Source organism: Fulmarus glacialis, unplaced genomic scaffold (assembly GCF_000690835.1).
Source record: "Fulmarus glacialis isolate BGI_N327 unplaced genomic scaffold, ASM69083v1 scaffold33072, whole genome shotgun sequence".
NCBI lineage: Eukaryota > Metazoa > Chordata > Aves > Procellariiformes > Procellariidae > Fulmarus > Fulmarus glacialis.
Window position 1 is genome coordinate 9,599 of NW_009196744.1, and position 17,334 is coordinate 26,932.

The 17,334-nt window shown below is 37.9% G+C and overlaps 1 protein-coding gene across 1 annotated transcript in view; it reads left to right on the forward strand.

Annotated features, from left to right (window-relative positions):
- Positions 1-16,831: 16,831 nt before the first annotated feature.
- Positions 16,832-17,334, forward strand: part of SORBS2 (sorbin and SH3 domain containing 2) — an 85,741-nt gene continuing 85,238 nt past the window's right edge. Inside the window, exon 1 of the mRNA XM_009572304.1 lies at positions 16,832-16,877. Coding sequence (XP_009570599.1) covers positions 16,868-16,877 — 10 coding nt within the window. The 5' untranslated portion in view covers positions 16,832-16,867. The remainder of the gene's footprint in view (positions 16,878-17,334) is intronic.

Below are 17,334 nucleotides of genomic sequence, written 5' to 3' on the forward strand. Positions count from 1 at the left end.
AGCATACTTTCTTCATTGGAGGAAAAAGATGTATTTTTTAAAATATGTACGGTGTGGTTTTAAACCCTCTTCCCTTTCCTTCAGAAAGTTCAGGTGAAATGTCAGTAACTTAAGTGACTCTAAATTCCTTAGATCTGATTTAATGTTGGTCCTTTAAATGTTGAGTGATTGGTTTGCTCTTTTAAGAAAGTAGAAGCTTACTTCTTTATCCATCGGCCATGCAGATCTGTCTTCTGTTTCATGTGAATATTTATGCATTTTTAAATGCAAATAAAGTTCAAAAATGTATTTTTGGAATTGAATGATTGTGAAGTAACAAAGTTCTAAGTAGTGTCGCTATAAGCCAGACTATTAAATACAAAAATCATAAAAAAGCAGAAGTAGAACTTACTGATGAGGTCAACAGTTACCATATTTTCATGCCTATAGCCCCATGATTTTTAAAAGATGTTTAAAAATTTACCCATCTCCTATATAGGGCCACCATTTGCAAGGTAATTCAAAATTTACCAATTACCTCTGCAGATCTTGTTGGCATTACTCTTCTGTCTGCAGAAAAATCTGGAAATGGTAACTCTAAAGATGTTGTATTCCGTTGTGAGGATTACTGGGCTGCTGCTTCAGCTTGAGAGCCTTTGTAATTCACGAGTGCTGAGAAGCACCCCAGAAAGCTGCTGTGCAAGCCAAGAGCACCCCGACACTTCTTCCTGACAAAAATCTCATGGCTTTCGTATGGCTCAGCTGAAAGGAGGAGGTGGAAGGCTGCCATGACAGTATTGAAGCAAATGCTGTTCTCATCACTGAATTTCTGATTTTTGTACAGTTGGGGGTGAAAGCAACAGAAAGGTAACAATCTTACCCACCTTTCTCAGTCTCTCTAGCTTGTTGATAGTGAGATTTGTTCACAGTTAAATGTCCATTTTTCAAGCTATTTGAAATAGGTCTTCAGAGGAGAAACTACTGTAACTTGTTATGCCAACTAACAACCAGTGTATTAATTAAAATCATGGAATGTCATTTACCTTAATGATACTTTCTTTTTCTGAACATTCCTAAACAAAATCAGTGTGCCACCATGTTAGCTTGTGCTCATTCATGTGAAATACATGTGTTAAAATTGAAGCTTGTATCCTTGTCATGTGAGTGTGGGTTGGCATACAGTTGAAATCAGTTGTGCTCTACATAGTAGAGGAATTTAATGAGCAAGTAACAGTGGCTTTTAAAACGACACACTGCAGTGCACTGTGTCGTAGGTGACTGTAGTTATAAAACTATGATTAAGTGTGTGGGAACTGAGAATATCTGCTAAGGGAATGGCACTTACAGTTGCCAATTAAAAAAAAAAAAGCCTAATGCTGTAAAAATAGCATTAAAATATTACATACACCACATTAAGCTGAGGACATAATTTTAATAATTATATTAAGTAAACTGAGGGGTAGCTTATGAAGGAGAATATTCTGTGATGCTCCATTATGTTATCTATCTTCTTTTTGTTACTCACACCGCACTAGATGGGGTTGAATAGCTGGTATTACAGCAAGGCATGTAACTGATCTACACATTTTCATGAAACAGATACCATGTCATGTGCTAGCACTCCATGAATTAGTTGAGTGATGCTTACACTGCAGAACAATGAGCCCTGAATAGCACTTGTGGCAGTGTTAGAACTGCGGCTGCTGCAGGTACATTTAAACTAATGTGATAACCTCAAAGTAACATTTCATATGGGACCAGTACTAAACCCACTCAGTCAATTAAGGATTCCTATTGGCATCAGGACTCCTGGGGACGTACCCTTGGCAAAATTTCACTACGTGGTTTAGAAAGCAAAACAAGCAACGTACTAATGAAACAAACCTTGTCTTAAAACTTCAAAATATTCAAGCATTTTGTTTAGAACTGCGTTATTAAGCCCTGTAAACTAGCTGGCGTGGACTGATAGTACCTATTTTTAATGAAGTCATTCATCATTTCCTGATTTAAGATCCTGTTTCAAGTTTCTTGTCAAAAGGTAGAGGCCATGATTCTACAATGTAATTGTTTTGTTCACATTAAAAATTCTGGTCATCTGTGGTTTAGTGAGGTTAGGACTTGGTGGGTGGAATACAGTCGTAAACTTTAACACAGCTTTGTTAAGAATGTGACTTTCACCTCCCGTTACAAAAATTGTGTGCCTCTGAAAAATCTGTTTGCAGATGCTCAGTAGAGATTTGGCAAAAGCAGAATATCTGAAGATCCATTCCTATTGCAGGTGAACAGAAAATTAGAATTGAGTACTTGAATGCTTCTGAGTGCTGGGCGTAGTATAGGGAATGAGTGGGACTATTCATGTAATTGCTACTCCAATGAATGCTAGAGCAAGCTGAAAATGAGGTGACAGTTTGCCATTCTTTCAGACCCACTATAGAACAATCTTTGAAGAGGAAAAGGCTGCCTGGCTTGAAGACTGAGGGAATAAGAGCAGTACACTGTGAGAAATTGCCTCTTGACAGGGGAAGGGGGAGTTCGATTTGGAGGGCAGTGGCAGGAAAACTGGGATTTAAGTGAGTTGAACAGACAAAAGTAAGACTGGCTAGGAAGGAATCTGGGGCTGAGAGCTGAAAGCTTACTGCGGCTGCCTAACTTCATTAGCTGAAAAAGGCAGAGATTTTGCCTAGCAACTCTAGAAAAGTGATTCAGGTGTCCCTGTGGTGCCAATGAAACTCCAGTATTTCCCCTTCCTTTCAGAACGAACCAAAATCTAGAAGGCAACAGGAGAGAAAATTACATTAGCGTTGTGAAGGCTGCAGATAGGAAATGCCAGAGTTAAAGCTACCTTTGCTGCTTCAGTTTGTTCCCTCTGTGCGGATGCATTTATTTCAATAGTTTTACATCTGCTTGTTTCTGCTAGTCTGTGGCCTCATCCAGAGCACAAGCTGGATCTCCTCATGGGATGCAGGAGTAGGTTTGAGTGAGGAATGGAGTCAGTTGTAGACTCTTCAGGATCCTTCTTCCATTTGCTGACACAGTTTGCATGGTAGTAGGGAATGAAGTAGGAGACTGAATACTCGTCCTGGTTTGTGCCCCTTCCACTTTGGTCCTGTGGTAGTGGGTGTTGTACGTTGTTGTGGAAGAGCACGGAGAGCTCCCACCTGTGCCTGGCTGGCAGGCAGCTTGTATTGCACTGTGTAGCCATGCTCGACAGTGCTGTACAGATGCCCAGCCGCCTTCAGGTGATTCCTAACTTTCTTCCGTGTTGGCTGCACGCCTGGCACAAACCTCTGATCTGTGAAAGTGCTCAGCACACAGTTGTGATGAATGGGGAGTTTGATTAGCGCTATTAATGTTCAAAGCATTCTGACCAGTTGGACCCAAAGTATCTTCAATTCAGTCACCCAAAGTTACTGAAATCTTCATCTTCAGTCTGTCTATCACTTCAGTAAGGATACAGTAGCTTTCTGACTCAAAGTTAATTTGTTTGACATGCATAGCTGTTACAGTGATCAATGTTTAAGGCAAACCTTGAGGAAAATTAACAGTTATAAATGAGGTTCAAGGCTGCATGCTGGATGATGGTCAAACATGGCATAGCTCCTTACAGGAAGAACATCATTCTTTCTGTACACAGGCAAATTAATTGTAGGGTTTTTTTTAAAGCAATCAAAAGTTTTATGTTACACCATTAAAATTCTTTAATTATAGTTTGTTAATAGTTACATGTATGTGTAGATTGCAGGTGAAAGATACAGGCATGTGAGGACGTATGTGCATGTACAGGTACTTTCTGGATATGTTTTCCCTGAGCATGTTTTCTCACTAGGAAGTACTGGGGGTTATGCTAGGTTCAAAAAAAGACGTAGAAGTATTCCTTAGAGACAGGTCTTTTAATTTTGCAGAATGTGTGTGGTCAGTGCAATTATGTCCTCTTTGAGCTGAATGAGAATTCCATTTAAATGTTCTTGAGGTTGTTATGAATATATGGTATGTCTCATAGAATTATTTATTATTCAACCTATTGCTATTATACAGTCAGAACAGAGAAGAGTCAGTCTTGTGTTGATAAAGGATGATCTTGTCTCTGACCTTCACTCTCTGGAATGCTGAACCAATGCATTGAATAATTTCTTTCTCATTTAAGAGCAGTAAGAATAACAAGAGTGAGAGTCACATGGTAATGCTTTATCCCGACACTGGAAAATCAGATATTGGAGTAATATGTTCAGATAGGTGCATATAAAAGCATGAACTGAGCAAGGGGTAATGATTTAGTATTTTATCCCACCAATAAGAATATATTATCTGTAATTCCTGGAGAAAACTGGGAGAGGGGAAATCAATCCTCTGATTACTAAAGTTAAGTCTGTTAATTGTAAATTTGACTCTTACAGAAATGAACGCTACTTGCAGGCAGAAAATATAATTTTTATAAATTCTAATACATAACAGTTATATGGATAACAATTTCTGTAGTAGAAACCATATACTGTATACGTAATAGTTAGATGAACTCTTACCTAAAGAGTTGTAATAGTAATAATCCTGGGAAATATTAGTTTAAAAAATTGTTTATAACAAAGTTTTATTTAAATAATGTTGGCACAGTTTTGTGGTTGTAGAATTTTGCAGTGATTTTATTATCAACTCGTTAATGTCTTCTCTTAGCAGCTGGTAGCTCTCAGCAGCTGTGATTCAGTGATCAAAAGGGTGAGCACATATAGTTGATGAAATTTCAGACATTTCCGTTGTATTTGATCAACATTTTTTAAAAAAATCTGTCTATAATTTACTGTCTGTCTTTGTTATTTTCTTGACCGCCATTGCAAATATCTGGAACTTATGTTCTCTGGTTAAGCAATCTCTCTTGGTTTAGCTGATCTTTTGAAATCTCCTAACTTAACATTGTTTGCTATAGTATTTTTTAGTGTGCCTTATTATGTATGCTATCACAGTACAAAAGGACTTCAAATCAAGGACCAGCATCCCATTACTCTATAAGGCATACAGAGACAGATCTAAATTAGTCTCCTTTCCCAAGAATTTATAATCTAAAATGAAAAAGTAACAGAAATACAAGGAATCAATGTGTCCTAGTTTTGGCACAATGATTTATGTCCTGGTTTCGACACAATGTTTATTGGTATTAGTACAAAGCAGCCTACAGCCTTTGGGGAAGGGCTACATCTTAGCAGAGACTGGGATCCCATCCTGGTATGTCTGTGGAAACAGCTGAGCGGAGACAGTCCTTCTCCAAAAGTGACAAAGGAAGGTAAGAGAAAGCTAAACTCACAAAGGTGAAGTGATCTGTCAAAAATCAATGGCAGAGCCAGGTGTAGAAACCACGTTAATGCCCTATTACAGGGGATAATCTGCTGTACCATATGGCACCTGGCCTAAAGAAGCCTTGGAGCATGTAAGACTGCTTGAAAAAATAGTTTAGTTCTGTCCTTGAAATGTCACTGAAAAGTTAAAACGACAGGGAAATGGTTAGAATTCATAAAAATAAGCAAGTCCAATTCTGATTCTTTTAGGTATATGAATAAATTTGTTTGGCATGTGAAGCCATGAGAATGGCTGTAAGTTTAATGGTGCACCCATTTCATGAAACCCCCTCCCCAAACAGATCTTAACTTGCAGCAAATGGGAACATAAGCGTGCTTTGTTTTCCTGATCTTTTTACTTCATGGATCATTGGACTGTTCTGAGAAGATGGGACCTTTTCCCATGAGTGGTTTTCAGCAACAGGATTTGATAACCATCAGTCAAGGGCCTGATAGTGTCTCTCCCACTGTATAGGCAGATTCCATTTCCCTTTCAAAGCCTGATTTTTTTTTCAAGGTCCTCAAGTTTTCCAGGTTATCTCAGTGACTCCTGCTTCATGATCAGAACCAAGAATGCTAGAGCAGCCTACCTTTGGAATTAAAATTGCCAGATAACTGACTACCAGTAATAGAAATCTCTCCAATATATTTTAATAAAATGTATTGACAATTTAATGTAATTTCAAGGTGCAATTGCACGAAAGGCATATGGAAAAGAACTATTATATTTTTTCCCTCATGTTCTTATGTGTGTTCCGAGTTGCTTTGTAGTTTGCCTTTGAGTCATTTGTCAGCTCCTCAGTTATCAGGCAGTATCGTTCAGGTTTCTCGTGTGCTTGGTTGTTCTCTTTCCAGCTGTTTCTGTCAAATACTGTAGGGTTTTTTCCCAATTTAAAAAGTATTTGTTTTCTTCCCACGTTTCTGTGAAGAGTGAGCCTTTTTGTATGCCTTCTTTCCTAATTATTCCTGTACCACTCTGCTTAACCTTTGCGAGTTTTTAATGTTACAGTGTTTCTGACTTGCTCTAGGATCAGTAAAAGATGAGCTTAGTAGCAGAAATCTTAAATGTGCTGGTGGACAATTAAGAATTGAGAGGGAGAGAGAAAGATAAGCATCCAATCTTTAAAAATTAACCAAACCTTTAGAACTTTTGAAATTCAGTTAGCAGGTATAGGTAGCTAGTATTAATGATTCTTAATTAAGTGAGTTTAACTGTGCTCCCAATTATAATTGTTAGTAGTTCTTTCTTTGGCTATTTATGCTAGGAAGAATTGTAGCTTTTTTTGTTGTATATAGCATTGAAGGATGTTGGAATTCATTAAGTAAGAAACCAGCTGACAGTACAATGCGCATACTACTGTTGTAAACAGTAGAATTTGCATTATTTTTATGTGTATTACATGGAGAAGGGGGGGGTAAAGCTATTTGAAATGAAAATTGGCGATTGTGCCCCTTGGGAAAGGGCAAAATAAAGTATCAGCAAAACATGCAAATGCAAGCCTGCAAAGCTGATTATTCTGTTTTCATATGTTGTACATAAGTTTTCCTTTGTTTTGAGAGCACATAGTATTGCTGCTGCTAAATATCTTCTTTCCTATAAACAGTTAAATCTCTAATGGGACTACAATTATGCAAAGCAATGCTAAGATTCTTCAGAAATGGCAAAATGTGCTAAGAGTTAATGAAACAAACAGCATGGTATAAGGCAGGCTTTATAGCAGGGATGGAAGATAGAAGTTTGTAACGTTTGACTTGCTTTGAAGCCTCTGAATGTCGAGTCATTTAGGTATCGAGGTATCGTAGTCTTAACATTAACAGCAGCTGAAAGAACTTACTCTTCCAAAAGGCAGCTGTGACTCTTGATGAGTCTTAACTGGTTTGTGTTTAAGCAGTGCCATTTAACAGTTACTTGATCTTTCTGTCACTAAAGTCTGATACGAAGACTGAAAGGCCACAAGTAGTTCCTTGAGTAGCAGAACTGAAGAAACCTTATGTCTGTTCAGATCAACAGTGAATAAATCTGCCCTAGCTTTTGCTTCTCAACTATGCTCCTTAATCTGAACTAAAATCTTCTGATCATTCCCCATTTTATTGCTCTTTGGTTCACGTCAGTGTGGTTCCACAGAATAGGCTGGATACCCGCCAACAAAGCTAAACTGGAAGGTGCGCTCAAGGAGGGTGCCTGACATGCTTCCTCTGCTGAGAGGCACCTGGTCTGCAGGGCCAGAGTAGAGCGGATGTGAAGTCGAGCCCCTCTGTGGATGTCAGGCTTCAACACCTATTCTTTTGCTGTAGAAAATCACTCCTACTTGCTCATGTTGACACACCCTTTGAAATTGAATCACGCAAAGGCTGTTCTGTGAGTTCAAACTGTATTAGTCATTAGAGAATCCATGCAGAGCTTGACATGAATGCTTTCATAATGGGAAAAGCTTGGGTTCAAGTCTGCACCTTTTTAGACAACAGAAATCTTTTGGTTATTTTTGTTGATTGCCTGCTGTCTAACAAGGAGGCAGGGGGGAATTCTTGTGGCTGGGATCATAAGGTATGTGCATTTATCCACACACAGCTCCTAACTCTTCCTTTCTGTATGAATTAACTTATATCTAATAACGCTAGGGTATATTGCCCATTTGGCTTTGATAAGGTCTGTATTCTCCGTGGGAATTCCTCATGGAATTATAAGCCTTCAGTGTTATTGAGACCTCTGCATCTCTGTCAAACTTAACCAAAATTGGCTGAAAGTTTTAAGTACTTACTAGGGGTACTGAAAGTTTCCCTGTGTGATCCCATCAAACTTTTATCTTAGAAAATAATAAGGATTAAAATATTTCAGTGAATATCTTCTTAGTTAATTTTTAAGTTATAGGTATTATTTTTGTCTTTATAAGCATGTTAGAAAAAGATCAAAACTAAATCCTGCTGCTTCAGCATACTTTCTAAGAATATATTAAGGAGTCTTGTATCACCCCACGCATTGATCTGACTCTGTTAGCTAGATGTAACATTACCTAACTGTAGTTCAGGGAAGCATATTTTTATATTTAAGACAAAACCAATGGAAGGAAACAGAAAAGGATTTTTCTTTCATGAATGAACACTATTCCCACTGATCCTATTGGGAGTGGTATGGACTCATGAAAAAAATACCTATTGGAAGCAATTGTATTTAGGTGGACATTTTTGTATGTTTAGTCTCAGATTGGTACATATTACATACCTAGTAGAAAGGAGCAGGATTGCCTTGTTTGACATACCATATAAACATGGAAAATTTGATAATACTTGAAGTATTCAAGTGGCCAGTAATTTGCAAAGTCCTGGAAATGAGTGGTGAAACTAAAACTCACCTGCGTTCCTAATGTCTTTGGTAGTTACTGAAGGCTAATGAACCCAAATTTAACCCTCAAATGATGTATTTTAAACAGGAACATAGTTCTAATGGTACTTGTGGTTCATGTCTTGAGCAAGATGGAGAAATAGCTGGATAATGCCTGTTCCGTTTGGATCTTCTGGGAAATAAAATTGTGAGGTAAAATTTTAAAGAATGTCTAAAAGATTGACAGTAAGGTGAATTCTGGGTACCAATGCTAAATATTGTATTTACTAAAAGACAGATACTTTATCATGGTGAAATGATTGGCACTTCCTCATCAGGCTTCTTTTCTGTCACTAGTTTCTACATTTCCAAAGAGGGATCTAGAAGGCTGGTGCATTGCTAATACTACATAGTTCCCCATTGCAGTAGGGAGAAAATTGGGCAGGTTGTGTATACTGGAGTACTGAGCTAGGGGGCACAATGAACACCATCTTCTGGGGTTCCAGATGCTGAAATCTCTTCCAGAGCACCTGTGCCTGAGCAGAACTGCCTTGCTACCCATCCCAAAGTGAAGTAATATGTAAATGAATGCCACAGGCATCTGTCTGCTGTATGGGCTCTGACTACCTGACAGGGGCTCATTTGTGTGCCTGTAACATCTAAGTTTACCCAACAAGGGAACTTTCAGGACTGAGATGATGTGTAATGCGTTTTAGGCACTCTGTCTTGGAGGTGGAGGTTTTTGTAATTATGTCTGTGGACACTAATCTACTGCATGTCTATTTCAGTGCCATGCTCTCCTACAGTAATCTTAAATCATTTCCAGCCTACAGAATGAGTTAATTTGAACAAACACAGTTCCTGTAAAACAACAGCAAAGGAGGAAGCCAAAAGCAGGGAACAAAAATAACCACCACTAAAGGCTAGAAATTTACGATTTTGTATTATTAAAAACAGTATTAGATGCCTGGAGAAAAGGGTAAGAAATGTGAATTGCAGTCAGCAGTTAATGGGACTTATCTTTTTTTTCTTTATATTTAAGCAATAAAAACAACGAAAAAAAAATCGCAAACACCACAAGCACGACTGGAATTATTAATAAAATTTTCTCTTGTGGTGGAGCTTTAAGGAGATGCAGAATATAAAAGCAGCAGTTTGTCCTCCTCCTTGCTTTTGCAGCTGTAAAAATAACCAGTAAAATGTACAGAATGTTGTCAGCTTGAACAACTTTCTTGGTATCCTCTCATAGTTGCAACTACATTTTAAGAAAATGTTCTGATATTGAAGCATCTGAAAGGTATTTTGAGATGACAGCAAGTACCTATTTAGAACTAAGTGCAGAATTTTGACTTAGGTTTGTTTTTCAGTACATAGCTAGTCAAAAGAATACATATCTAGTAAAAATCATGCTACAACAGGAGAAATTTTAAGCTTCAAGTTTTTTTTCTCTAGAGAGAAAGACTTGCTTCTAAGTTGATACCAAATTAAATAACAAGTGTTTGAACTTTTTCTACTGATGTTGTATGCAATAACAAAGATTGCTGTAAGGAACCTTCAGTTTAGAAATATGTAGTCTTTGCTTTTCTCTCTCATCGGATGTTTAGTTAATTTTCTCAGTTTCATGAAGAAACAGAGGGAAAGGAGGAGATAATACCAATTTCTCTTCATGTTACATTTATGGCGTTCTCAGAAAAATAGTGTTAGGAAAAGAGTCCAAGGTCTGGAAATAAGTTCCTGTGTCATCAGATTTATTCCCCTGCCTTCAGACAGCCACATTTTTCACATACACTTGTCAAGTTCAGGTTCTTAAGTTTGACCACAGCATTCCTGATAAGTGCTCCAGACCTTAATGGGTGTCATGAATGGAAACTACCTTACGATTTTCAACTTACATTTAAGATAAATGAAATGGTTAATAGCAGTTCTTGTGCCAACATTGTTCCTTTACTTCCTCCAGTTATGTCTAATCCCTTGATGTGTTTATAGAGAACGATCAGCCATAGACTCCTGTGATGGATTCTCCTGTACCTGATGCTCTTTGAACTCTTGCTCATGGGAACTGTGATTTTTCAAGACAAGATCTTACCAGTGCCTTGAACAACAATGTTAGTGTTGTATTTGCTAGGGGAGGTAGGCTTATATGTCTGATATGTCATAAGTTAGATATCCACCTAAGTTAGTAATACTATAGGCAGTTAGATCATCTTCACGTTTTCATTCCTAATTACAACTTGGCAAACGCAGCAAAAATCGTAAATCCAACTTCCATGTCTGTTCTGCCTTTCCACACTGCTCAGAAGTCACCTGTTTTCTACTAAAATATCACTCATAACCAAAGTTTCTCGACAGCTGTACCAGGGTAACTGCCCATCCCCTTCCTGCCTCTGAAAGAATCTTTGCAAACACAAATCTCCTCAGCTTCTCCTGGTCAGTTAAACCAACTCATGCTCTTTACAGCCCAGACGTGTCTCCTAGTATTTTGCGTCTCCCCAAATGATCCAGTAAACGGAGCTTTTGAATGTACAGATTTCCCTGATCATGCACTTACTGCTGCTGACTACTGATGCGACCTATCTATTGCGTTCCAGTAGAAGTTTATGGTCATGTGCAAATTATTCAGACATCCCAATTGTTTAATGACCTGGTCAGTACATTTGCAGATGATGTGCGTAAGTAACGTGTGTACGATGACGCTGCACTTAACATGAGGATGTCTTCACCATCCTGTAAGCAAAATTTAAAAGTTAAAATTACAGAAACTACGATGGCAGTTGTCTGCCTGTATTTTGGTCTTTGATTGTCTATCTGGAAACACTTTAATTAGAACTCCTTATAGGGTGAGGCAATGTGATCTGGAGCAAACAGTATTTATGCTTATGTTTAACATTAAGCATAGAAGTAGGTCTGTGGGGCCTACATAAAGCATATGTAAGCATATGCTCAGCATATGCCTTGCTGGGTTGAATCTTAGTACAGGCTCTGTGCCATTTTGTTGTCTTGTTGTTACATGTTAATGACATTGAAACATGGTGGAACCTTCTTCAGTACCTTCTCAATTTTTTATTGTAAGAACCATTTACCTATGCTCCATCAAACTTTTTTTTCATACGAATTATACATTTGCATATACGCTTGCTTTCTGCTTAGGGGCTCAGCAGGAGAGACCTCTGCTCCCAAGGAAGCTTCGGGACAGTTGTTTCTTCCTGTGAGTCGCTGTTGCCACAATCTAAACATTTTGAGGTCTGTCAAGGTCTCATTGCATTCTCATTGCCATAGTCGTCCTGCTACAGCTAAACATCTGAAATAATTTATTTTAAAAACTGAGAGAAGTAAAATAGTCAGCTTCACTATTTTCCAGAACTAAAGCTTCATACTTTTTTTTTCCCTCCTTCACTGAATGTATGAGTATATAAAGTATATTGGCATATAAAGTATATTGGCCTGTTGCAGAGATGGGAACAGGAATGCTCTGCAGAGTTAAAAGATGCTTTTGCCACATGCAAATTAGGATATAGAATCCTGCCTGGTAATAAATATGTGTTTGTAGATCACCTGCCATGTTTAAACAGACTGAATAAACAATCCTTGGAGTAAAATCACTGGCTGATTTGGCTCCTTAATTTTGCAGATATTTTCTAAAGTAGATTACTGTCTCTAGCTCAAACTGTGAAACTGGCAAACAACAATAATGCAAGTCTGACACTCCTTCTCACGCAAATCTGGAAAGCTCCTGTCCTCTCCAAATATCTGGGCACTGCTGTCTACCCAAGACAATGAAAATCTATCATTTTCCAGCCAGATCACACACACATCTATCCTGTTGTTGATCCATCTGCACTCTGTATTGTAAGCCAGTTGCTCCTCTCAGCAAAGGTCCTTGGGGTAGAACTCATTACAAAGGATGGTAACTATAAAGAGCACATGCTAGAATTAGCTTTAAAATTAATATAAATACTGTATCAGAAAATTATATTTTAAACCTGCTTTTTATAATATTTTTTGTGAAATGGCAAGGAGTAAATAATAGGTAACTTAGAATCTGTTAAGAAAAGTCATTAGTCCATTAACACAGTCTGGTTGATCTCTGTCATCTTATAAAAGTTGTGTTGAATACCTTGGGGGAAAATATTTAGTTTGTTCAAATCAATCAAACTTACAATTTACCCTACAGTACTCAGCACCAAGAATGCCTGTAATATAACTGTAGGGCCTGCTGTTGGTGGGGAAGGGGGGTTGTAAAAATAAGTATTTTCTCTTTGAGCCTCTCTCATACTCTGACTATATTAAGTAGAATAGGTCAAAAATATTTTCAGACACAATCTATGCGGAAACTGCCAGCTTGTTTTGAAACAGCAATAGAGTCTGTATGCTCTGATTCAAAACATACCAGACAAGGTGACTTACCACCGTGTTCTTTAAGGGCCTTTCAAAACCTGTGTAAGCAAGCAGGCAACTAGCATTTTGGAGTTTGGCCACTGTTTAGCTACACAGCTGGCAAGCCTGGGATTTCAAAGGGTCTAGACTCCATGGCTACAGAGCATGTTATCCATGAGCTTGGATGCCTTTGATCTGATATGCCTATGTGGCATTTAGGAATTTGCAATATATTAGGTTATTGATAAAGCTGCAATGATAATTTTTGGCGTTTCTATATGTGCTTCAAAAAAAAAAAAAATCTCCTTTCCTTTACCTCCCAGTTCTTTCCGGAATTTTACATGGAAAGGATATTCTAACTTCTGATGGTCTCTATCCTTAGGTGATTATGGTTATTAACAATGATTAACTTAATTCTTTGAATGAGGTGCAATCGGGTAATAGCATGTTACTACTCACTTAGGCTTTAGGCTTTGATTCACAAAGCTCTTGCTCACATTCATTTAGTTGGTGTTTGGTTAGATGTTAGAGCTCCTACCTTACAGCTGTAGGTGCTCTAACATCTGATCAATAATGGAATTAAACCTCTAATAGTAAAGACATGTGTCTCGTATTCATGAATAAACTGTGGGCAGGGAAACCTTCCTTGACTTCTCACTAACCCTTTTTATAGCTCCATATAAATGTGGAACAGAAGGGGTGACAGAATGGCTCCCTGCAGCACCCCACACTTCAGAACTTACCAGGAACAGAAGCAGAGATCACAACTAGCTATCAGGGTCTCTTGGAGAAAATAGAGCAGGTGTCAGTGAGATTCCCACAAGTCTTTTCAGTAGCCTCTCTCAGTGCGAAGTGTTGCTGAGCTGAGGTAATCTTTGTGGTGTTATCAAGAAATGTAGGGAGTTATCACGACATAACACAGCGATACATATTACGTGTTTAGTGAAACTGTAGCAATGGTAACTGCAGCTGTATTCAACCTGACAGACCCATTTTTGTGTATTAGAGCAGTCATTCATTTCCTACTGCGCTACCTCTGCCAGATGAAGCCAACTATAGAAGAATGCCATGAAGATTAATCCTGGATCTCCCTCTGCAAAAATCAGGCATGCTACTGTGGTTAAACTTAGTGTTCTTTTACCTCAGCATCTAAGATCAGGTGTGAGCTTAGTGGAAAACCTGCCTGATCTAGGTGACTGAACAGCAGTCTCTGATTTTGCAAACTCATGTGTTCCAGTAGCGCTTCGTGTCTGCACAATAATTATGGGCATTCCTTCCGTTGTAGCATTAAAAGCTATCTAAAAGCTGAGTATCTTAGCTGATCATTCATTGGGCATCCTTTTTGGCAGTGAAGAGTGTCTGATGCTTCCAGTGGACATTCATCTCGCCTCTGTCAGGGGTCTATATTAGAGCTACTTACAAACCCATTCACAAAGAACAATTCACAGGAGGCAATGAAGTAGGAACAGAAGTACAAAGCAAAAAAAGCCCTTTGCTCCCCCAGCCCCCCTCCGCCCTTTCTTGAAGTAAGCATCTTAAAGACTGCTTGAAACAATGCTCAGTAAAATGCTTTCAGGCATATGGCTGCTAAGTTCATTGTATTCGTTTGGATCCTACTGCCAGTATCATTAAATATTTGAATGCTACTTCAGCTCCTTAGAAGCAGAGAATTCCAAATAATTTTAGTATTAAATGCAAGGCCTACTGTTTGCATGAGTGTGATTTATATTGCCTTATTTACATGCATACTTTTCAGGTACAAAAAACTAATTTCTTCTTCAGCAAAATGAGGTTAATGTGGAAATGTTAGTGATTTGTATGCAATCCCTCGCTGAGTGTCAGCAATGCAGCCTAAGCTGTTCAGATAGGAAAAATTTTAGGAGGACAAAGCTGTAGTGCTAAAATTGAGTGTTGTCTGTTAAAACTTGAGTAAGAGTTAAGCACGCTTTATGTAAATATATCAAAGCCACCTGCTAGAAATCATTTTGGCTCTGCAGCGTTCCAAGAGTTCTGTACTTGTTGGGTCTGAAAATAAATATCATGTTGCATTTCATAGCTTGCGTGCGGTACCATCAGTGATTCAGTTCCAAGCTAAAAGAAGGCTTGAAAATGGTGTCTCCTCTAGCAGCCTGAAAACACTGCAGGAATTTGAGGCTTTAAGAATGTTACAGAATGTTACAGAAATCCAAAATCTCAGTCAAAAGACAATTTATCAAAAAATGAGTAAAATGGAATTTGCCCTAATTTTTAAAAGATCTTTTAGAAATTCTCAGACGTAGTTTTCTGATAGCTGTAGCATAAAAAGAATGTAGTAAAACTTTATTCACTGCCACATATCTATTTCCATAGTTTCCAAGAAGTTTAACGTGCATCTTTTTTGTCACAAAACTGACTGAATAATAGCAGCAGAGTTCAGATACTTTCTGAAAAACAGTAAGTATTTCAAGCACTGGAGAATCTGGTCTGATTATGAATACAAGAGAATACAGCAGTATATATGTTACCTCAGAAGTACAGTTAATTCAGGGTTCCTGATGAGTTGAGCTGGGATTCTGTTTCAACATTTTGTTTACTTGTATTAATTAGTATTTAGAGTCTCCCATTATAAAAAGGGTCCCTCAAGCATACCTTCCACCTTACTCCAACATGGTCGGGCAGTTTATATTTTTAATTTATTTTCTGAAGCTGTATTACATGAAAAATTCTGATTTTCCCTTTGTTTTATTCTGAACTTGATGTGGGAACAGTGCAGAGGGAGAATGACTTTTTTTTAGCCCTCAGTATTTTGGGCTCCAGTGTGTCTGCCCACTCAGTAAAGTAAGTTATCGTGGGCAGCATATATGTAACGATACAGCTGAGATTGGCCAGTATGCAGAAGCCATTGGAAACCTTTTCTGCATTTATCTTTTTATCTCTAAAAGAGCCTGAATAGAAGAGGTATTAGAGCTCCTGATCCTAAAATAAAGCTGTGACATAAACTGGCAGTAGATGGAAAATATTGTCTAGTTTGTCCTGTGACATACCATCAGTAGGTTAAAGTTACCTGTTAATGTAGGATGTCGTGCTTTTTCTGCAGTTGTAGTTTGGTTTTGTGGGGGTTTACTATTTGTTTGTTTGTGAGTACTGTGTAGAGTTGGGATATCTAAATAAAGAGATTCAACCTTTGCGTGCATTTTACATAATTTTGGTGCAAATTATTACCTTTAAAAAGCACATTGATGTACAGTGACTTGATTCCCTACCTATTGACTCCATTGGGAGTTTTGAAATGGATTCCTGTGGATACCAAGACACATGCCCTGATTCTGTGCATAGCAATACAGTGAGCAACAATTAAGAGTGTCAGTGTTGTCTGTAGAGACACAGTAAATCACTGGATGAAAACAGCCACATCTCCTGCTTAAAACCATTGAAAAAGACCTGGTAACTTTTGCTGCTTAAAAAATATTCAGAGACACCTACTCTTCATATAGTTCAGTTTGCACAAAGAAGTGAATGAAGCTTATAAGCAGCCTTTAAAAATATTTCCTCATTCCTGTAGGGGAGTAGTTTAGAGTTTCAACATCAAAAGTCAATCACTAGTTTTTTATCCCAGAGCAAATGTTTACAACAGAGATACTAAACACTTGAAAATAGAGTAGCTTATAATGGAAGCGACAGCTCATCTTTAACTTTGGAAGGACAAGCAGTACCAATTTAATTAAAGCTGTGTTAAAATAGGACTGTCATTTGTATCACAGTGATTCTCCACCCCTCTGAGAAGTCCTGCTGCCATTTTGTACCATACATTTTTGTCTTGTGCAAATTAATAGATCGTTTTATTTTCCGCAGGACATCTGAAGACTTTTATAGCAAATCCTCCAGTGTCAAAATGAACACAGGTATGCTGCTTCTGTGAGATTTTTCTTTACTCTTATGTGTTGTTTAGTAAGCAGAGAAGGTCCCAAATTTATTTAAATTTTCATGAACTCATTGTACTTTAGTTGGTGCTGAACTCAAATTAAGCAACATATTTCAATAGTGTGTCAGCTTATGTGCATTTGTATTCCATATATAAAATTTACATACATGTTTTTCTATGTATGGATATATATGGATATGTGAAACATACATGCATGTTTAGCTTTCTGTGCTGAAGTTATAAGTGTCAGTCTTGTATGTGAATGTTTTAGGTAAAAATATGTAGTATGAGGACATAGCAGCTGTGGAAAAGGGGTGTTAAAGCATCACGTTTTCCTAAGAAAATGCATATGCTTTAAAAATGCTTTGTTTTCATTCTCTACTGTCATTAAATTGAGCGGCGTATAACTCCTACCCTGTATTATTAGCTACACTTGC